We start from the raw sequence: 24,115 nt of genomic DNA, 5'->3' as shown, positions 1-24,115 counted from the left end.
ATTGTGTATTCTGCATCTAAAATTCCCCTTAAGACGAAAATGATTCCCAGTGTTTCTCCTGCTTCCCCAATATTTCTAGGGACCATCATGTTTTTTAAGGAGCGTGTTTTCCTAAAGATGATAGAAGGATCTGATGGAAATATATTATTGAGCATGGGATCTTCCAATATAAATCTCCATTTGTTCTTTATGATTATCTGAATCGATTTTGTTCTATTGTTATAGGAAGTGCAAAAGACAATCATCTATCACCTCTATCCTCATTGTCAACCTGCTTCCCTTGATCTTGAAGAACTACAGCATTACACAGGATAGAGATGACCACAGCACTGTTTGTTTGTGGACTGGTGTTTGTGCACTGGTACTTGGCTATTACTTGTCCCATGCCAGTGCTTGTAGGGGTTAACAGTTGCCAACAAGTTCTGTAGTCAAAGGTGATTCATTTGGGCAATGAGGGGAAGCTCGGTTGGTCACCAGGGAGAGTTTTCCATTATTAGGAAGGTTAGAGCTAGATTTTCATAAAGGGGTTAATGCCAAGGGGGTTTACTGAATTTAACTTAATAAATAAAATTTCTTATTCATTTATAAATGATGTAGTGTTTGCCCATTGTATCATAAATGTATCATAGGTGGCGACATATTTACTGCTTGCAAGGTGCATCAGTGCTGAATGTTTCTTTGTTGTGTGCAAAAACAACACCTGATCTCCTAGAATGCTCCGAGGCAGAAGTGATGTGTGACTACATAGCTTAGGATTAGCATCACTGGGAGGATGGTATTGTAAGAAATGGTCTGCTTTGACTAACATCTTGCTTTTGTTGGGCAGCCATTGTACCATTCTTAGAGCACATGTTTCTGAAACAAAAGACATGCCTTCCAGAAGTTTCTCCTTCTGGGACATTCTGACCCTCAGGATGTAGATAAAAGAGGGGCCTACTGAAATAATTACATCGGGGAAAGGACTAGAAGGGGCTTCTTGAGTCTGCTTTTTGGGTTGCTGGCTGTCCTCCTGGCTGGGTAAGATTGTATGGGTCTCTGTAATATGGTTTGTACATTATAAGATATTGGGAAGCTGCACTCAGGTTAGACATCAATGTATACATTGTGGGCATTGTTTTCTATGGTTAATGCTTTATATTGTTTAATCCTTCTGTACTTATTGCTTTCTGTAGTTCCTCAATGTCTGTACCTGCATCACAAATATCACATGCAGTATAAAGTTTATTTATACTGTTGTTAATGTGTATAACTTCGCCAAACAACCATCTAGAACATTTGAGGAATATAGATATTGTTGTATTTATTAACCACTTTACCCCCGGCGGTTTCAATTTTTCTGTCCCTTTTTCCATCCTTTCACCCCCAGGGACGGAGAAATCCGTACCTTCCGCGCTACCGACGCTGTCCGCGCTCGTGCGCGCGCACCCGCCGCTCGTGCACGCCGCCGCCCGCTCGCCCGGAGATCAATGAACGGGAAAATCCATTCCCATTCGTTGATCTAAGCCCCCGCAATGATCCGCTGCTTCTATTAGAAACAGCGCAATCATTGTGATTCCCCCAGCCTCCTACTGCTTCCTGTAAGCGTCCTTCCGGACGCTTACAGGTCGCATGTAAACAGACTCACTGTGGCCATCTTGTGGCCAAATAGTAAACTACACCTTAAAGCATTTTACACATACAATTACAATAATACAATACAATACAATAACATTTCTATAGCGCTTTTCTCCCATAGGACTCAAAGCGCTTAGGCTCTCTCAGATTCAGTAATTAGTAGGATGAAGTATTCACACAACAAAAGTTATATTTCTGCAAATGCCAAACTGAACAGGTGGGTTTTCAGTCTGGATTTAAACACGTCCAGGGATGGAGCTGTCCTGATCTGTTGAGGTAAGGAGTTCCAAAACGTAGGGGCAGCATGACAGAAGGCTCTGGGACCAAAAGTTTCCAAGTGGACTCTGGGTATGACTAGATTATTAGAACCTGTTGATCTGAGAATGCGGGGATTGCTACGCAGCTGCAACATATCTTTCATGTATCCAGGGCCTAAATTATTCAGGGATTTAAATGTCAGTAGGCCGATCTTGAATAGGACCCTCCATTCTATAGGTAGCCAGTGAAGGGAGTGCAGGACTGGCATTATGTGGCAGTGACGGGGTTGGTTGGTTAGCAGTCTGGCAGCAGTATTCTGTATCAGCTGTAGTCGGTACAAGACCTTTTTTGGAAGGCCAGTGTAGAGAGCATTGCAGTAGTCCAGTCGGGATGTGATGAAGGCGTGGACTAAGGTTGGCAGATCTTCTGGGGGTATGAGGTGCTTGATTTTTGCAATGTTCTTCAGGTGAAAATAGGATGATTTCACCACAGCAGAGATTTGAGTTCTGAAGTTTAAATCCCAATCAATTAGAACTCCCAGGCTACGCACATGATCAGAGCTGCGCAGATCCGTGCCTCCTATTCCCAGTGGTGAAGACTGCAAGTTAAGTTGTTTTGTTATCATGCTCTGCCCTCCTATCAGAAGGACTTCAGTTTTGTCTGCATTTAGTTTCAGCCAGTTGTCATTCATCCATTGCTGTAGTTCACGTAAGCAGGCGTTTATAGTTAGAGTTGGGTCTGTCACACCAGGCTTGAAGGAAAGATATAGTTGAGTGTCGTCTGCATAGCAGTGGTATGTCAGGCCATGTTTTTGGATTAGTTTTCCCAGCGGTAACATGTAAATCGTGAAAAGCAGGGGAGAGAGGATTGAGCCCTGGGGCACCCCATACCTAAGTGATACAGGGGTGTATTACATCCAATTACATTGGATAACACAATAAATTAACTCATTACCTCCCACATTCCCCAATTTTTATTTTTTTTTTGTAATTTAAAAAAACAAAACAAAAATACAATAAAAAAAAAAACATAAATAGTTACCTTAGCGACTGAACTTTTTAAATATTTATGTCAAGAGGGTATAACACTGTTACTTTATAAACTATGGGCTTGTAATTAGGGATGGACGCAAAACTGAAAAAAATGCACCTTTATTTCCAAATAAAATATTGGCGCCAAACATTGTGATAGGGACATAATTTAACCACTTGAGGACCTAGGGCTTTCTACCCCTTAAGGACCGGCCACTTTTTTCCATTCAGACCACTGCAGCTTTCACGGTTTATTGCTCGCTCATACAACCTACCACCTAAATGAATTTTGGCTCCTTTTCTTGTCACTAATAAAGCTTTCTTTTGGTGCTATTTGATTGCTCCTGCGATTTTTACTTTTTATTATATTCATCAAAAAAGACATGAATTTTGGCAAAAAAATGATTTTTTTAACTTTCTGTGCTGACATTTTTCAAATAAAGTAAAATTTCTGTATACATGCAGCGCGAAAAATGTGGACAAACATGTTTTTGATAAAAAAAACCCATTCAGTGTATATTTATTGGTTTGGGTAAAAGTTATAGCGTTTACAAACTATGGTGCAAAAAGTGAATTTTCTCATTTACAAGCATCTATGACTTTTCTGACCCCCTGTCATGTTTCATGAGGGGCTAGAATTCCAGGATAGTATAAATACCCCCCAAATTACCCCATTTTGGAAAGAAGACATCCCAAAGTATTCACTGAGAGGCATAGTGAGTTCATAGAAGATATTATTTTTTGTCACAAGTAAGCGGAAAATGACACTTTGTGAGAAAAAAAAAAAAAGTTTCCATTTCTTCTAACTTGCGACAAAAAAAAAATGAAATCTGCCACGGACTCACCATGCCCCTCTCTGAATACCTTGAAGGGTCTACTTTCCAAAATGGGGTCATTTGTGGGGTGTGTTTACTGTCCTGACATTTTGGGGGGTGCTAAATTGTAAGCACCCCTGTAAAGCCTAAAGGTGCTCATTGGACTTTGGACCCCTTAGCGCAGTTAGGCTGCAAAAAAGTGCCACACATGTGGTATTGCCGTACTCAGGAGAAGTAGTACAATGTGTTTTGGGGTGTATTTTTACACATACCCATGCTGGGTGGGAGAAATATCTCTGTAAATGACAATTTGTTAATTTTTTTTACACACAATTGTCCATTTACAGAGATCTTTCTCCCACTCAGCATGGGTATGTGTAAAAATACACCCCAAAACACATTATACTACTTCTCCTGAGTACGGCGATACCACATGTGTGGCACTTTTTTGCACCCTAACTGCGCTAAAGGGCCCAAAGTCCAATGAGTACCTTTAGGATTTCACAGGTCATTTTGAGAAATTTCTTTTCAAGACTACTCCTCACGGTTTAGGGCCCCTAAAATGCCAGGGCAGTTTAGGAACCCCACAAATGACCCCATTTTAGAAAGAAGACACCCCAAGGTATTCCGTTAGGAGTATGGTGAGTTCATAGAAGATTTTATTTTTTGTCAAAAGTTAGCGGAAAATGACACTTTGTGAAAAAACACAATTAAAATCAATTTCCGCTAACTTGTGACAAAAAATAAAATCTTCTATGAACTCGCCATACTACTAACGGAATACCCTGGGGTGTCTTCTTTCTAAAATGGGGTCATTTGTGGGGTTCCTATACTGCCCTGGCATTTTAGGGGCCCTAAACCGTGAGGAGTAGTCTTGAAACGAAATTTCTCAAAATGACCTGTGAAATCCTAAAGGTACTCATTGGACTTTGGGCCCTTTAGCGCAGTTAGGGTGCAAAAAAGTGCCACACATGTGGTATCGCCATACTCGGGAGAAGTAGTACAATGTGTTTTGGGGTGTATTTTTACACATACCCATGCTGGGGGGGAGAAATACCTCTGTAAATGGACAATTGTGTGTAAAAAAAATCAAAAGATTGTCATTTACAGAAGTATTTCTCCCACCCAGCATGGGTATGTGTAAAAATACACCCCAAAACACATTATACTACTTCTCCCGAGTACGGCGATACCACATGTGTGGCACTTTTTTGCACCCTAACTGCACTAAGGGGCCCAAAGTCCAATGAGTACCTTTAGGATTTCACAGGTCATTTTTGTTTCAAGACTACTCCTCACGGTTAAGGGCCCCTAAAATGCCAGGGCAGTATAGGAACCCCACTAATGACCCCATTTTAGAAAGAAGACACCCCGAGGTATTCCGTTAGGAGTATGGTGAGTTCATAGAAGTTTTTATTTTTTTGTCACAAGTTAGCGGAAATTGATTTTAATTGTTTTTTTTTCACAAAGTGTCATTTTCCGCTAACTTGTGACAAAAAAAAAAACTTCTATGAACTCACCATACTCCGTACGGAATACCTTTGGGTGTCTTCTTTCTAGAATGGGGTCATTTGTGGGGTTCCTATACTGCCCTGGCATTTTAGGGGCCCTAAACCGTGAGGAGTAGTCTTGAAACCAAATGTCGCAAAATGACCTGCGAAATCCTAAAGGTACTCATTGGACTTTGGGCCCCTTAGCGTACTTAGGGTGTAAAAAAAAGTGCCACACATATGTTACCGCCGTACTCAGGAGAAGTAGTATAATGCGTTTTGGGGTGTATTTTTACACATACCCATGCTAAGTGGGAGAAATATCTCTGTAAATGACAATTGTTTGATTTTTTTACACACAATTGTCCATTTACATAGAAATTTCTCCCACCCAGCATGGGTATGTGTAAAAATACACCCCAAAACACATTATACTACTTTTCCTGAGTACGGCGGTACCACATGTGTGACACTTTTTTGCAGCCTAGGTGCGCTAAGGGGCCCAACGTCCTATTCACAGGTCATTTTGAGGCATTTGTTTTCTAGACTACTCCTCGCGGTTTAGGGCCCCTAAAATGCAAGGGCAGTATAGGAACCCCACAAGTGACCCCATTTTAGAAAGAAGACACCCCAAGGTATTCCGTTAGGTGTATGGCGAGTTCATAGAAGATTTTATTTTTTCTCACAAGTTAGTGAAAAATGACACTTTGTGAAAAAAACCCCAATAAAAATCAATTTCCGCTAACTTTTGACAAAAAATAAAATCTTCTATGAACTCGTCATACACCTAACAGAATACCTTGGGGTGTCTTTTTTTCTAAAATGGGGTCACTTGTGGGGTTCCTATACCGCCCTGGCATTTTACAGGCCCAAAACCGTGAGTAGTCTGGAAACCAAATGTCTCAAAATGACTGTTCAGGGGTATAAGCATCTGCAAATTTTGATGACAGGTGGTCTATGAGGGGGCGAATTTTGTGGAACCGGTCATAAGCAGGGTGGCCTTTAAGATGACAGGTTGTATTGGGCCTGATCTGATGGATAGGAGTGCTAGGGGGGTGACAGGAGGTGATTGATGGTTGTCTCAGGGGGTGGTTAGAGGGGAAAATAGATGCAATCAATGCACTGGGGAGGTGATCGGAAGGGGGTCTGAGGGGGATCTGAGGGTTTGGCCGAGTGATCAGGAGCCCACACGGGGCAAATTGGGGCCTGATCTGATGGGTAGGTGTGCTAGGGGGTGACAGGAGGTGATTGATGGGTGTCTCAAGGTGTGATTAGAGGGGGGAATAGATGCAAGCAATGCACTGGCGAGGTGATCAGGACGGGGTCTGAGGGCATTCTGAGGGTGTGGGCGGGTGATTGAGTGCCCTGGGGCAGATAGGGGTCTAATCTGATAGGTAGCAGTGACAGGGGGTGATTGATGGGTAATAAGTGGGTGTTTAGGGTAGAGAACAGATGTAAACACTGCACTTGGGAGGTGATCGGACGTCGGATCTGCGGGTGATCTATTGGTGTGGGTGGGTAATCAGATTGCCCGCAAGGGGCAGGTTAGGGGCTGATTGATGGGTGGCAGTGACAGCGGGTGATTGATGGGCGGCAGTGACAGGGGGTGATTGATTGGTGGCAGTGACAGGGGGTGATTGATGGGTGATTGATAGGTGATTGACAGGTAATCAGTGGGTTATTACAGGGGAGAACAGATGTAAATATTGCACTGGCGAATTGATAAGGGGGGGTCTGAGGGCAATCTGAGCGTGTAGGCGGGCGATTGGGTGCCCGCAAGGGGCAGATTAGGGTCTGATCTGATGGGTAACAGTGACAGGTGGTGATAGGGGGTGATTGATGGGTGATTGATGGGTAATTAGTGGGTGTTTAGAGGAGAGAATAGATGGAAACACTGCGCTTGGGTGGTGATCTGATGTCGGATCTGCGGACGATCTATTGGTGTGGGTGGGTGATCAGTTTGCCCGCAAGGGGCAGGTTAGGGGCTGATTGTTGGGTGGCAGTGACAGGGGGTGATTGATGGGTGATAGGTGATTGGCAGGTGATTGACAGGTGATCAGTGGGTTATTACAGGGAAGGCCAGATGTAATTAATGCACTGGCGAATTTATAAGGGGGGGGAGGTCTGAGGGCAATCTGAGCGTGTGGGCGGGTGATTGGGTGCCCGCAAGGGGCAGATTAGGGTCTGATCTGATAGGTAACAGTGACAGGTGGTGATAGGGGGTGATTGATGGGTGATTGATGGGTAATTAGTGGGTGTTTAGAGAAGATAACAGATGTAAACAATACATTTGGGAGGTAATCTGACGGCGGGTTTGCGGGCGATCTAATGGTGTGGGTGGGTGATCAGATTGCCCGCAAGGGGCAGGTTAGGGGCTGATTGATGGGTGGCAGTGACAGGGGGTGACAGGGGGTGATTGATGGGTGATAGGTGATTGGCAGGTGATTGACAGGTGATCAGTGGGTTATTACAGGGAAGAACAGATGTAATTAATGCACTGGTGAATTGATAAGGGGGGGTCAGAGGGCAATCTGAGCGTGTGGGCGGGTGATTGGGTGCCCGCAAGGGGCAGATTAGGGTCTGATCTGATAGGTAAAAGTGACAGGTGGTGATAGAGGGTGATTGATGGGTGATTGATGGGTAATTAGTGGGTGTTTAGAGGAGAGAATAGATGTAAACAATGGATTTGGGAGGTGATCTGATGTCGGATCTGCGGGCGATCTATTGGTGTGGGGGGGTGATCAGATTGCCCGCAAGGGGCAGGTTAGGGGCTGATTGATGGGTGGCAGTGACAGGGGGTGATTGACGGGTGATTGACGGGTGATTGACAGGTGATGGACAGGTGATTGACAGGTGATCAGGGGGGATAGATGCATACAGTACATGGGGGGGGGGGGGGGTCTGGGGAGAATCTGAGTGGTGGGGGGGTGATCAGGAGGGAGCGGGGGGCAGGGGGGGGGATAAAAAAAATAGCGTTGACAGATAGTGACAGGGAGTGATTGATGGGTGATTAGGGGGGTGATTGGGTGCAAACAGGGGTCTGGGGGGTGGGCAGGGGGGGGTCTGATGGGTGCTGTGGGCGATCTGGGGCAGGGGGGGGGGGGGGAAATCAGTGTGCTTGGTGCAGACTAGGGTGGCTGCAGCCTGCCCTGGTGGTCCCTCGGACATTGGGACCACCAGGGCAGGAGGCAGCCTGTATAATACACTTTGTAAACATTACAAAGTGTATTATACACTTTGTATGCGGCGATCTTCGGGTTAACATCCCGCCGGCGCTTCCGTATGGCCGGCGGGATGTTGCGGCGGGTGAGCGGTGCCAGGCGGAGGCGGAGGATCGCGTCACGGATGACGCGATCGCTCCGCCCATGCCCATACAAGGACCGCCGCCAATTGTCAATACGGCGGTCCTTGCGGCGTCCACTTCCCGGCCGCCAATTGTATATACGGCGGTCGGGAAGTGGTTAAACGGTTTTATAACCGAGACAAATGGGCAAATACATTTCATGGGTTTTAATTACAGTAGCATGCATTATGTAAAAACTATAATGGCCGAAAACTGAAAAATAATATTTTTTTCCCACATTTTTTCCTATTTTCCCATTAAAACACATTTAGAATAAAATAATTCTTGTCATAATGTCCCACCTAAAGAAAGGCTAATTGGTGGCGAAAAAAACAAGATATAGTTCATTTAATTGCGATAAGTAATAATAAAGTTATAGACGAATGAATGGATGGAGCCCTGAAAGGTGAAAATTGCTCTAGTGTTCAAGGGGTAAAACCCCTCAGTGGTGAAGTGGTTAATATCCCATTGTTGATACAATATTTTCAGTAATATTGGATTTGTTACAGTGTTACATACCAATATTGTGTGCAAACCTCTTCCATAAATCTTTTCTGGTCTTCTGCTTATCAATTAACCAGCCTCAAATACTTTGGCTATTAACCAGCTTCATATAGTAGGATTGCCACATTTTTGCAGAAACATTTTTGCATTTTTTTGCATGCAAATGCTTTTTCATTTGTTTTTTTTCATACATTATAATATTGGTTATTTGTGCCCTTCCTAGATGACCTTTTTTTGTGATATCTATGGATTTGTCATTCACCCTATTTTTTGCTATTTTCCTTTTTGTTATGGATGTTAACCACTTCCTGCAAAATGGATGTATTAAAACATCCTATTTTTTGCAAATAGAACGTTTTATAAATGTCCATATTGCTAAAATGCTGACGTGCACACGCATGCCTAATACTGTGTGATACTGTAGGTCTGTGACCACCCATGATGTTTTTAATAATTTTTTTAATTCTATTCACTAAGGTTGGGATAAGTTCCTAAATAAAGTTGTTTTTTATTTTTGCAGTTTTCTACTAAATTCTTGGTGGTTTGATTAAGCATAGTCTTCTACTGGCCACACGGTGGTGTGTGACCTACTGATGTGTCCAGTTGAGAGGTTAATATGCAGCAGGATTCATAACAACTTGGAGGTTTCTGATATCTAGTGAGGTAAGTATTGTGCAGATGAAAGGGCATAGTGCAAGCAAGGTGACCTGAACCAGCTACAAAAAAAGTAATTCTGGGTCTGCTTAATGTAACTCTTGTACCTCTTCTTTTTAATCGTGTCAAAAACCTGAAATAACAAGGGCAACTTGTCTTCATATGCAGAAAAATGTAAATGAGAAGATAAAGGGGGTTTACCAACACAAAAAACCATTTAGTCTCCTATACATATATAGTGCATGTCATGTGAGAATAAGCAATCCAAGAAAAAGAACCTTTCTGATGGTAAGTCATGATATCAGCATCTGCTTACCTCTCAGTTTGCTTTCTTTGGGGGCTTTGGCCAGCCATGACACAGCGCTGCAGTAAGTCTGAAATGTTATCATTTCATCTCTGTCTGTTGGTATTTGCTTCAGTATCTGAAAGAAGGGCAGTTACTTTTAAACTTTCTGCATTTCATTTAGCCTCTCTGCATTCAGCCTTTTATTTAGACAATTTCACAAATATGACATTTATATTCCAGCTGCACACAGCCTTGTCAGAATAATGTATGCTGGTCTTGAATGCATCTTAGTGAATAAAAAAAAAAAAAAACAGAAAACCAAGTACATTGCTCTTTTCTTTTTTCTTGTACCCCTATACCTTTTTGAATTGTTAAGAGGTTTTTTTTTTTTGGAAGAAAAAAAGCATTGACTGTTCCTTTCTCTTGCCACACATTAAGGATTCAGTTACTGTCTTTTTCTGATCATTATGGGATGCTATGTATGCTTAGGATTGGGTTTTGGAACAAGTTACTGTAAAAAAAAACAAAAAAAACCGCCCCTTACAGATGTGTGTAGAGCTGTTACCTCTAGATAATGCTGAATGTCACATTTAGGTCTCTAACAGAATAAGCAACAAAATAGGCAATAGTACATTTATCAAATGAACATGTATTACTGTAAGTAATAATAAATACATAATGCAAGTCTTCCTTTAAAAAAAAAGTACCCTGACCATTATGAGCTTTACAAACAGGGTGAACGAATCTGAATTTGGGGGATGTCAGAAAAACGGTAAATGCTTACATGAGTAGTGCTAAATTTAAAAGATGTTTTTCATAACCCGAGCTAGACCTTTGTTTTGTAGTTTTAGATCGTGTGGTAAGCAGTTAGAACCTTTGCTAAATTATTACTGTCCTGTGTCTCCATTTTTGTGAATTTTTCCTGTTGAGACAGAAAGTGACACAGATAGCAAAACTAAAATATTTTTTGAAAATTGCGTAATATTTAGAGTCCATAGTTTTTATCTGTGTTCCTAATTTCCCGCTCTCCGCGCTACCAGTCGCCATATTAAAAACACCCACGGAGGCGTACGTGTGTACGTGTCACAAGTGAGTTGGGCACCAGTAGAGCTGAATGACGGCTCTCACTGCTGCTGCAAAACTCCCGGCGGCGTTAAATACTATTCGCCTTCCTGCGCTGCAGATTTAAGTGTGGCCTCTGCCTTAAATAGGTTTTTATCACATAGGAGGGCGGGTAAGTGCATGCAGGTTAATGATGGTAACTAACATTTATAAAAACTTAGGCAGAGGCAATTAATAAAACCACAGAAAAATGTTGAACTTTTTTATATATGCCATAAAATCTGATGAGCTAGTAAGCAGGTGATAAGCCACATTCATTATTATTTTTTTTTTTAGCTAAACAAGATACACACGCTGTCTGCAAATAACCCCAACAGATAAGATGTAGATGACAAAGGCATTCTATAAAGTTTTTAAAAGTATCCTGAATCTGGCAATGAAACTTTAACAAAAACATGCAGTACACATTTCCAGATGATATGATACGTCTCCAAGGCCACATAATGTGGTAAAAGAATTTCATGACGCTGAGGTATGTTTGTTTCAGTGCTGCAACTCACAGATGCTTTATTTTTACCTTTCTATAGACACATACCTATTTCTTCATTTGTTTCATGACAATGGCGCTATAGAGTTGTCTGCTATTGAAGAAGTCACGCCTGTGTTGCTGAGGGAAATGTACTGATTAAATCTGACTTCATTAATCCAGACACATATAACTTTTATTTGTCCTTGGAGAATTGTTTTGCCAGGAGGTGAAAAATTATTGCTTTTTGCTCACTTCACAGCTACCCAGGATTAATAAAATGGGATTTTACACTTGGCAGTGGTTGCAGGGCATATTTCTTCAACACTGTTAAAGGATAAATGCTTTGTGAAATAAACAGCAACCTAGCTAGTCAGATACTTGGATACTTGTGGTGTGTGTGTGTGTGTAGGCAGATATTCACAGTGCATCACTTTGTCCACATTCTGCTATATTAAAGCCTTATTTAAAAAATTAAATTCATTTTTTGCTCTCAAAATTCTACATGCAACACCCCATAATAACGATGTGAAAAGAGTTTACTTGAGGTTTTTGCAAATGTATAAAAAAAATAAATAAAAAAAAAAAAAAAAAATCACATGTACATAAGTATTCACAGCATTTGCTCAATACTTTGTCCATGCACCTTTGGCAGCAATTACAGCCTCAAGTCTTTTTGAATATGAATCCTTGGGCAGTTTCCCCCATTCCTCTTTGCAGCAACTCTCAAGCTCCATCAGGGTGTTCAAGAGCAAGGGTCAGGTTTTCATCCAGGATGTCTCTGCACATTGCTGCAGTTATGTTTCCCTTTATCATGACTAGTCTTCTAGTTCTTGCTGCTAAAAAACATCCCCACAGCATGATGCTGCCATCACCATGCTTCACTGTAGGGATGGTATTGACCTGGTGATAAGTGGTGCCTGGATTCCTCTAAATGTAATGCCATGTGCCTTTTACTAAAGAATGGCTTCTGTCTGGCCACTCTACCATACAGGCCAGATTGGTGGATTGCTGCAGAGATGGTTGTCCTTCTGGAAGGTTCTTCTCTCTCCACAGAGGACCTCTGGAGCTCTGACAGAGTGGCCATCGGGTTCCTGGTCACCTCCCTTACTAAGGCCCTTTTACCCCGATCGCTCAGTTTAGATGGCTGGCCAGCTCTAGAAAGATTCCTGGTGGGTTTGAACTTCTTCCACTTATGGATAATGTACTGTACTCATTGGGACTATCAAAGCAGCAGAAATGTTTCTGTAACCATGCCCAGATTTGTGCCTCGAGATAATTGTCAGATCTACAGACAATTCTCTTGACTTCATGCTTGGTTTGTGCTGTAAACTGTGGAACCTTATATAGACAGGGGTGTGCCTTTCCAAATCATGTCCAATCAACAGAATTTACCACAAGTGAACTACAATTAAGCTGCAGACACATCTCAAGGATGATCAGGGGGAACGGGGAACAGGATGCATCTGAGCTGAATTTTGAACTTCATGGCAAAGGCTTTGAATACTTATGTACATGTGCTTTCTCAGTTTTTTTTATTTTTAATACATTTGCAGAAATCTCAAGTAAACCTTTTCACATTGTTATTAGGAGGTGTTGTATGCAAAATTCTGAGGAAAAAAAGTGTGCATTTGATGGTACCCCTATAAAAGATCATAAATTATTGGATTAGAAAGATTTTTCAAACTTGCTGTTTTCTTTATTTATTTATTCTTGCCACTATGGATGTAGAGTCTCTGTACACCAACATTTCCCATAACGATGGTATTGCGGCCTGTCGCAAATATCTTCAAGGTTTGGGCACACCTATAAAGCCAATTGCTGGACTGATGAGATTCGGTCTCACCCACAATTATTTAAATTTTGGGGCGGACCTCTATTTACAGCAAATGGGAGTGGCAATGGGCTCACGGTTTGCACCATAGTACGCAAATCTCTTCATTGCAAAGATTGAAGAATACCTGGATACTTGTCGTATAAAACCCATGGCCTACTTCCGTTTTATAGACAACATCTTGATCATCTGGTCTGCAAGTGAGGAGGATCTTATCCAATTTCACAGGAACTTCAATGCCTTCCATCCCACAATCAAACTGAAACTGAGCTACTCTCACAGGGAGATTAACTTTCTTGACACCACCATATACATCAGAGAGAACAGCTTACAAACGTCCATGTACCGCAAACCGACGGATTGTCCCACATACCTCAGATATGACAGTTTCCACCCCAAACATATAAAGAATTCCATAATTTACAGCCAGGCAATAAGATGCAATCGGATCTGTTCTGACAGGGATGACAAAGACAAACACCTGGGTTACCTGAAGAAGAATTTCATTAAACAGGGATACAATCCTCTAATGGCTGAGACCCAAATCAAGAAAGCTAACAACATCCCTAGGACTCAGCTCCTGGAGTACAAGCAGAGCCAGGAAGAGAGCCATGTCCCACTGGTAGTCACCTACAACCCACGCCTGAAAATCTTAAGAAAGATTGCAAAAGAACTTCATTCTGTTCTACACAAGGATCAGAGACTGAAAAAGATATTCCCTGAACCTCCCCTCCTAGCGTTCCGACAGCCACCCAATCTTAAGCAGATGATAGTGAGGAATGCCTTAAATTGGCCAGAACAGAATGGAACATTTCCCTGCCGAGGAAAAAGGTGTGGGACCTGTAAACACATCCATTCCACTGACAGGATACTAATACCAGGTACACAACAGGAATACAAAGTACAAGGCACCTTTTCCTGCGACTCATCTAATGTGGTATACCTGATCATGTGTGCAAAATGCCCCAAAGGAATTTATGTGGGAGAAACAAGTCAACCACTGCGTGATCGCATGACACACCACAGATCCACTATTAAATATACTGATCTCCCGATACCAACACACTTTTGTTTACCTGGACACAGTTTATGCGATTTTGATGTCACTGTATTAATGGGTGGCTTCAAATCAGGAAACATGAGACTAACACAAGAAACAAAGTTTATACATTGGTTCAAAACTGTACAAGATGATTTAAACAAGGACTCTAACTTCTTGTGTTTGTACGATGGGTTTTAAATGCCACTGTTTTTTAAAATGTTTCTATCTTTTCATTCATTTTTGTGCCATATGTTGTGTAAGATGGTGTTTACTGTCACTATTCATTTTATTTGCTTGCATGTGCTGGCTTTAAATGCCACAATTCTCTTAAGCTTAGAATTAATGGTGCATGTAACCAGCCCAGTTACAATTCGAACTCGGAATTTACGATGTCTCCCCATCACCAGAGTCTGCTTCATGTCATGTTGAAGGAACTATTGATGTTATCAATTTAGCCAGGATGCCTGGGAAAGCCTCCTCAGTAACAGTTGAGGCATCTAATTACATTTGTTTGCTAAAGAATGTTTCTCCTCTGTATGTCAGTGTATATAAGCTGTGTTTTTCAGTTCTGGTCAGGAACCAGTCCGACGAAGGCTTTTTATAAGCTGAAAGCTCACTGTTTATCCATCTCTAAGTTAGCCAATAAATGGTATCATCCTGATTCAAAACTCCTTCTTATTTAGTATAGACATGTCTCTAGTCATACATTCAGCCTATTTAAATGGAGAAGAGTAGTCACTCTGGGTATCATCATTTGTTTCCCACACAGAACATGGATTAGCAAAAGCAGAGAGAGTTGTCTGCAGAGATGTTAAAGGCATATTAAAGGAAACCGTTCTAAGACCATCTCCAATCAGCCTAGCATTCCTGTGACAACAATAGCAAGTATTAGGAAGCAGTTTAAAGGGAACCTGAAGTGAGAGGAATATGAAGGCTGCCACCGGAATTCCCTTATAAACCATGCCAATTGCTTAACATCTGTGCCTCTAAAACCTAGTCACTAGAGTTGGGCCGAACGGTTCGCTTGCGAACGGTTCCATGCGAACTTCCATGGTTCGCGGTCGCGTCCCGCAGGCGAACTTTTGCGGAAGTTCGGTTCGCCCCATAATGCACCATGAGGGTCAACTTTGACCCTCTACATCACAGTCAGCAGGCCCAGTGTAGCCAATTAGGCTACACTAGCCCCTGGAGCCACTCCCCCCCTACTAAAAGGCAGGCAGCGGCGACCATTACGGTCACTCGTGTGCCTGCATTAGTGAGAGTAGGGCGAACTGCTGCACACTCTCTCATAGGGAAAGATTAGTTAGGCTTAGCTTGTCCTTGGCTGCATACCTGTACTGTGAACCCACCACTGCATACCTGTACTGTGAACCCACCACTGCATACCTGGGTCTCTCTCAGGCTGTCAACCTCCCCACCCACACGAAAGGGCACACCCTGGATCTTATATTTCATTCTGGACTTTTAATATCACACATGAATATAAACCCAGTGGTATGGTCAGACCACCACACCATCCACTTCTCTCTGACAGCACCAGCGATAAAACACAGAGGGAAAGAACTCATAAAATACCGTCCACTGAAAGATGTCTCACCCCAGCACGTTCAGAATACCCTCAACTTCGACGCATTAACCAATCATTGCGCAGACCCAGACTCCATGGTCCTGATGTACAACCATGCAGTGTCATCTGCCTATGACGCCCTTGCTCCAGTTCGCATTAAACAGTCTACACCACTTCACCATGCACGGTGGTTTGACAGCTCACTAAAGGACATGAAGAAAGAAGTAGAACTAGTAGAAACAGAAAAGCACAAGGACACCGGGAGCCCGATATCGAGTATTATCGTTGCGTAAATTGGTCTATTATAGTGAAAATATACTCACAATTCTGGGTTGCTTTTATGGCAACCACCATCAGAGCATGTGGAGAAGTACCGTCTCCACTCGGCCTTGTCGGTCGCCGTTCCCGGGGAAAAAAATACCACTATAGAACTATAATGATATAACCCCACGTTGTGAGGTATTATTAAGTATAAAACACTGTGGGAGGCGCCCTTACGATTCAGAATATACAGCACAACATAAATATATATCACAAAGGTAAGCGTAATACGTCTTACCTGGTGCGAAGACTCAAACACATAGAGTAGTAGAATTCGAATTTATTTATTGCACAAGGGACAACGCGTTTCGCGACCGCAAGTCGCTTCTTCAGGTCAAATAACGTGCTGTATGTCAGGGATATTCAGCGTGGGCGCCCACGCTGAATATCCCTGACATACAAATTCGAATTCTACTACTCTATGTGTTTGAGTCTTCGCACCAGGTAAGACGTATTACGCTTACCTTTGTGATATATATTTATGTTGTGCTGTATATTCTGAATCGTAAGGGCGCCTCCCACAGTGTTTTATACATGAAGAAAGAAGTGCGCAGACTAGAAAGGCAGTGGCGAAAATCCCAGAATTCAAAAGATAAACACACCCTTGTCTCTCACCTGGAAAACTACCAAAATGCGATCACCAAGAAAAAATCCTTCTACCTATCACAGGAGATCGCAAAGGCCGCCAACAGACCAGCCCAACTATTCCGCACAGTTGATAGACTATGTAATCCATCCTGTCTAAAACCTACTATAACTCCCTCAAAGGAGCTATGTGAGAAATTTGCGTGCTACTTTGCTGACAAAGTATCCTCCATTCGGTCTCTCATTCAATCCACAGCACCCAAGACTCATGCAACTCCTGGAAATAGCTGCAAAAACAACCTAACACCCTGGACTGACTTCAAAAGTATTAGTGAGGAAGAGATCTCAGACATCCTCCGTCGCCTCCGCCAGACAACCTGCGACCTGGACCCTGGACCAACTAAACATATGCTGAAATGCCCTGACCTGCTTGGTCCAGCATTTCACAAAATAGTAAATTGCTCTCTGCAAGCAGGGAGGTTTCCTACCTCTCTAAAAGAAGGAATCATCAAGCCCCTTCTTAAAAAACCTTCCATGGATCCAGATGCTATGAGCAGCTACAGACCTGTCTCCAACCTCCCCTTCTTAGGTAAAGTTATTGAAAAGGCTGTCTATCTGCAACTTGAAACCTGGCTGTCAGTAAACAACATCCTGGACCCTCTACAATCTGGCTTTAAGAAACACCACAGCTGTGAAACAGCCCTCATCCAAGTCTGCAACGATCTGCTCATGGCAAGGGACAGATGGGAATGCTCCATCCTAATCCTGTTGGATCTCTCAGCGGCTTTTGATACAGTTGACCATGAAATCCTGCTTAACAGACTGCAGGAGTACTGTGGCATCAGTGTATCAGTCCTCCAGTGGTTCAGATCATTCCTGACTGACAGAACACAGAGAGTATCCCTAGGACCCATAATGTCCAAACCTGCACCTCTACAATTCGAAGTGCCACAAGGATCAATCCTATCCCCTCTGCTGTTTGCAATCTACATGTTGCCACTCGGCACACTTATCCAACGACATGGCCTGACGTACCACTGCTAAGCCGATGACACACAGCTATACCTGTCCTTCAAACCTGGTGGAACAGACCCTACCCCAAAAATAAACTCTTGCTTAGCTGAGCTACAGGCATGGATGAATGATAACTGGTTGAAACTGAATGCTGACAAAACTGAGGTCCTGTTTGTCCAAAGCCAGTGCCCGCCATCAAAACAGCTCTATCCTAAAGCAACACCAATCAGGATTGGGAATTCAGACATAAACAGCTCCAACTTTGTGCGCAGCCTTGGCGTACTAATCGATGGGGAATTGAGTTTCAGAAACCAAATTTCATCTGTAGTTAAATCCTCCTTCTTTCATCTGAAGAACATTGCAAAGATTAAACATCTGATTCCCCCAGAGGATCTTCCAACCCTAGTCCACGCCTTCATCACATCACGTCTGGACTACTGCAATGCCCTTTATGTTGGCCTCCCCAAAAAGGACCTGCGTCGCCTGCAATTAGTGCAGAATTCTGCTGCCAGATTGCTAACAAACCAGCCTCACCACTGTCATATTACACCGATCCTTCGCTCACTGCACTGGCTAACAGTAGAATGGAGAATACTCTTCAAGATTGGACTGCTGACATTCAAATCCCTGCACAGTCTAGGCCCTGGATACATGAAGGACTTGCTGAAGCTGCACCACACCTCTCACAACCTCAGATCAGCAAGTTCTGTAAACTTGGTCACTCCCAGAGTGCACCTCAAAAAATCTGGAGATAGAGCCTTCTGCCATGCTGCCCCTACTCTCTGGAACTCCCTACCACACCCAGTAAAGACAGCACCATCCCTGGAGCTATTCAAATCCAGACTGAAAAGCCACCTGTTTAGCCTGGCATTTCCAGATTTATAAAATGTCTTCCTCTGTACTACGATGGTCTGAGCCATGCTTATGCGCTTTGAGTCCCACGGGAGAAAAGCGCTTTACAAATGTTATTTGTTGTTGTTGTTGTTGTTGTTCTGTGAACCCACCACTGCATACCTGTTCTGTGAACCCACCACTGCATACCTGTACTGTGAACCCACCACTGCATACCTGTTCTGTGAACCCACTACTGCATACCTGTACTGTGAACCCACCACTGCATACCTGTTTAGTGAACCTGCCACTGCATACCTGTACTGTGATCCCACCACTGCATACCTGTTCAGTGAACCCACCACTGCATACCTGTTCTGTGAACCCACCACTGCATACCTGTACTGTGAACCCACCACTGCATACCTGTTCTGTGAACCCACCAGTGCATACCTGTACTGTGAACCCACCACTGCATACCTGTTCTGTGAACCCACCACTGCATACCTGTTCAGTGAACCTGCCACTGCATACCTGTACTGTGAACCCACCACTGCATACCTGTTCTGTGAACCCACCACTGCATACCTGTACTGTGAACCCACCACTGCATACCTGTTCTGTGAACCCACCACTGCATACCTGTACTGTGAACCCACCACTGCATACCTGTTCAGTGAACCTGCCACTGCATACCTGTACTGTTCAGTGAACCCGCCACTGCATACCTGTTCTGTTCAGTGAACCCGCCACTGTATACCTGTTCTGTTCAGTGAACCCACCACTGCATACCTGTTCTGTTCAGTGAACCCGCCACTGTATACCTGTTCTGTTCAGTGAACCCGCCACTGCATACCTGTTCTGTTCAGTGAACCCGCCACTGTATACCTGTTCTGTTCAGTGAACCCGCCACTGCATACCTGTTCTGTTCAGTGAACCCGCCACTGCATACCTGTTCTGTTCAGTGAACAGTTTGGTGTGTCAGTGTGAAGCAGTACCTTAATTACACTACCTGATTGATGTATACACATGCAAGATGTTTGAAAGCACTTTAGGCCTGTCATTTAGCATTCAATATGATTTCTGCCCTTAAAACGCTGCTTTGCGTCAAATCCAGATTTTTCCCGGGGACTTTTGGCATGTATCCCACTCCGCCATCCCCCCTCCAGGTGTTAGACCCCTTGAAACATCTTTTCCATCACTTTTGTGGCCAGCATAAATTTTTTTTTTTCAAAGTTCGCATCCCCATTGAAGTCTATTGCGGTTCGCGAACTTTAACGCGAACCGAACCTTCCGCGGAAGTTCGTGAACCCGGTTCGCGAACCTAAAATCGGAGGTTCGGCCCAACTCTACTAGTCACTGGCCAGAATGAGCATGCGCTCTGGTCTGACTCCACTGACTGCATGCTTGTTACAGGTGTGTGACTCTGACTCAAAAACAAATAAAGCTTAGAGCTCAGCATGACAGCCAGGGAACAGGCATTGCTTATCAGGGAATGAACATGGCTGCCTTTCTAAATTGAGCAACAAGAAGAATATTGATCCCAGAATGAGCAGATAAATCATGTACAAAAAGCTATTAATTATTATTGATTTATAAAGTTCCAACATATTCTGTGGCGCTGTACAAAGTAAGAAACAAACATGGGGTACATAATAATACAGACAATGGTGTACACCAATATACAAGATACATAATTAGTGACAAAATACAAAAATGATACAGAACATAAAATAGGTAATGACAGTGATAAAAGTAACATGATAAATAAAATGTATAATGATTTCCAAGACACAAAAGGGGGAGAGGGCCCTGACCTTGCGAGCTTACAATCTAAAGGGAATGGGGGGGGGGGGGGGCAAGAGGGGTAGTATACAACAAATATATAGAGGCAGTGTGTTTTAGGATAACCTAGTATGTTTTAGGATGACCTAGTAGGAGGGCAATTTGGTCTTAGGACAAAGGGAAGCGGCCTAAGGTAGCACATATGCTTGTCGGAACAAATTAGTTTTTAGAGAGCATTTAAAGGTAACAAAAGTTGGCGAGTGACAGGTGTGTTGTGGGAGGGCATTTCAGAGGAGGGGTGAAGCACGTGCAAAATCTTGTAAACGTGAATGTGAGGAGGTAATTCTAGAGGAGGACAACAGAAGATCATGTGCAGATCCAAGATTGCAATTGGGTTTGTATCTGGAAATTAGTGAGGATATGTACCGGGGAGAGAGATTGTGGAGAGCTTTGTAGGTTAGGGTTAGGAGTTTGAACTGGAGATGCAAGCTAAATTCCAAGGTCTAGATCCATCGATGTGGAAACACATACTCTTGAATTTTGAATGACAGTGGGAAAAAAAAAAGCTAGCAGGACTGTGACACCACTGTTGAACTAAAACAAAGGGCCAGACTGCAATTAGATAAAATTGATATGGACAAGCCACAAAACTTCTGGCAGAATGGTCTTTGGACAGACAAGACATAACTGAAACATTTTTGCGAGTTCACCAGCTCTATGTCTATCTTTGGAAATAAATTATGCTTTCAAGGAAAATAATACCATACTTTCTGTGAAACAGAGGAGGCGAAGTCTTGTTTAGAGGTGGCTTTTCTCCATCTGGCACGGGGTGTCTTGAGTCCGTGCATGGGAACAATGAAATATCAAGACCATGAAGACATTTTGCAAAATATACTGCCCTGTCTCAGAAAAAAACTCTTCGTTAGCTGCAGATCATGAATGGTTCAACAGGATAATGCCTCAAACCATATAGCTAAAAGCACCCAGTAATGGCTAAGAACAAACCATTGACTCATTTGGAAGTTACCATCTAGGAAACTTGATTTGGATCTTATTAAACATTGACAGCTTGGAGAATGCACTGTTCCAACCTGAAATATGGAATCATTGGTGCCAGTTACTTTTGTCAGTCTTTGGCAGTTTTTTTTTCATGGAGATGTATCAACAAATTTGAATCACCATGGTTACATCTGCTATTTTCCTCTGCCCCCCTGGCACCTAAAGTACCGGCTGTGGACAGTAAATCTGCCTTTGGTGGCACCCAGTTTTGTGGACCAAATCTAGCAAAGATATAAAAACAAGTTTTAAACTTATAATAGTGTAAATTAGATGAATATTCATTATTAGCTGGTTGTGCGTGCTAAGCTGGGCGGGTAGTACTGCACATACCATTTCTCTGGACCTTGCGTGCGCCACCCTGTGTTGAATAATTAAGCCAATCAGATTTGACCAATCAGATTGCATAATTGGACCAAATGAATTGCACAATTGGTCCAATTGGATTGGACAAATTGAATTGCACAACTAGATCAATTCGATTGGGTCAGTCAAATTTCATGATTAGTCCAATCAGATTGGGAAAATCAAATAGCTCACTTGGACCAGTTACATTGATCCAATTGGATTAGACCAATCACACTGCATGACTGGACCGATCTGATTGGACCAATTGTGCAATAGAGATGGCCTGAACCTCCGATTTTAGGTTCTTGAACCGGGTTCGCGAAAATCCGCAAAAGTTCGGTTTGCGTGACGTCAATGGGGAAGCGAACTTTGAAAACTAAAAACACTTATGCTGGCCAGAAAAGTGATGGAAAAGATGTTTCAAGGGGTCTTACATCTGTGTTTTTGCATGGATGAGTGGGATAGATGCCAAAAGTCCCGGGGAAAATATGGATTTGACGCAAAGCAGCGTTTTACGGGCAGAAATCACATTGAATGCTAAATTGCAGGCCTAAAGTGCTTTAAAACATCTTGCATGTGTATACGTTAATCAGGGAGTGTAATTAAAGTACTGCTTCACACTGACACACCAAACTCACTGTGTAATGCACCGCAAACAGCCTTTTGTGTAGTGATGGCCGTGCTGGACTGGTGCGCACCATGATGAGAGTGCAGGTGATGGCGGCTTTCCAGCCCATATGGTCGCCGGGCTGAGGTAGCTGAATGACAGAACAGTGACTGTCCAGCTGATTTGGTCTGTCCACAATGAAGCAACGACCTTATTATCATTAGTGTGCCCCCCCTGACACTTATATAGCCGTCGGTCATTGCTTTATTGTGATACGCAATCCCCTTCACCACGGCAAGGTAATGATCACGAAGGGGAATTGGCACATGTACATGCCTTTTGTTTTGTTGTTGCAGCTGCAGTGCAGCCAGAAAAATTAGGCAGGCATGTACACTCACCAGAAAAATTGTTATAGCGGCCGCTGCTAACAGCGGCCTTAAAAATTCAGGAATCCACCTGGAGTCCTGGACCCTGTTTGTGGTTGGCGGAGAAGGCAGTCAACCGGCCTGCGGGCAGAGATGCTGTGTGGGGACTGACTTAGTCTTCGGGCAGGCCTGAGCGTGCTTTTTAGACCAGGCATCCATGGACTGATGGACCCTTGACCCAACGCTTTGTGCCAGAGATGTCACCATTTGCCTTTCAACATCACAGTACAGTTTAGGTATCGCCTTTTTTGAGAAAAAATTGCGGCCTGGTATCTTCCACTGCAGTGTGTGGCTTTGCTTTTGTGTGCTGCTTTTCCTCAGGTGGTCATCCCATTGCAGTTTGTGCTTTGTAATCATGTGCCTTCGTAAGGTAATTGTCCCTACGCGGGTCTTGGTCTTTCCACGGCTTAATTTTCAGTTGCAAAGAGTACAGATGGCATTGCTCTCATCTGAGGCAGACACACACACAAATTTCCACACCGCTGAGCCCTGGGGTGATGGCACTTTGGTGGTGGTGGCCGACTGAGTGTTAAGTGGGGTGCCAGAATCAGAGCAGGAGGAGGAAAATATGTCACGCTTCCGTGCGGAAGCTGAGAAAGATGAGGTGTTCTGTGTTAAATAGTCAACTACGTCCTGACAATATTGGGGGTTGATGGCACGTGCCTTCTTCTGAACACTGTACTTTGGTCGAGGGCCACACAAAATTACAACAGCGCGACCTTGAACAGACCTACCAGGTGGTCTGTCTCTGCCTTTTGTTTGTCCATATTAGGGGGGATGAAGTGAAAGGTATGCACTGACTTGACTAATACAATGTGCCACCAAATAACTCCTGCGAAGTGTCAAATGCAGCGGATGTGGAGCTTGTAGTAGCGCTGGTGGCTGCGGAAGATGAGGTGTTCTGTGTTAAATAGTCAACCATGTCCTGACAATCTTGAGTTGATAGGACGTGCCTTCTTTTGAGCACTGTACTTTGGTCCAGGGCTGCACGAAATCACAACAGCACGACCTCGCACAGACCTGCTGGGTGGCCTTCCTCTGGGTCTGCCTCTACCTCTACCTGTTTTGTCCATTTTGTCGATATCAGGGGGGATGAAGTGAAAGGTATGCACTGACT

At 43.3% G+C, this 24,115-nt stretch overlaps 1 protein-coding gene across 3 annotated transcripts in view; it reads right to left on the bottom strand.

Moving 5' to 3' along the window:
• The window catches only part of LOC137507692 (uncharacterized), a 342,997-nt gene that overhangs the window by 108,736 nt on the left and 210,146 nt on the right, over positions 1-24,115 (bottom strand). For all 3 annotated transcript variants that reach the window (XM_068233697.1, XM_068233698.1, XM_068233699.1), the window contains one exon: positions 10,026-10,131. In XM_068233697.1, coding sequence (XP_068089798.1) covers positions 10,026-10,131 — 106 coding nt within the window. The remainder of the gene's footprint in view (positions 1-10,025; positions 10,132-24,115) is intronic.

This window comes from Hyperolius riggenbachi, chromosome 1, assembly GCF_040937935.1.
Source record: "Hyperolius riggenbachi isolate aHypRig1 chromosome 1, aHypRig1.pri, whole genome shotgun sequence".
Classification (NCBI taxonomy): Eukaryota; Metazoa; Chordata; class Amphibia; order Anura; family Hyperoliidae; genus Hyperolius; species Hyperolius riggenbachi.
Note: the sequence above shows the minus strand (reverse complement) of the source record. Positions and strands in the feature narration are given on the sequence as shown.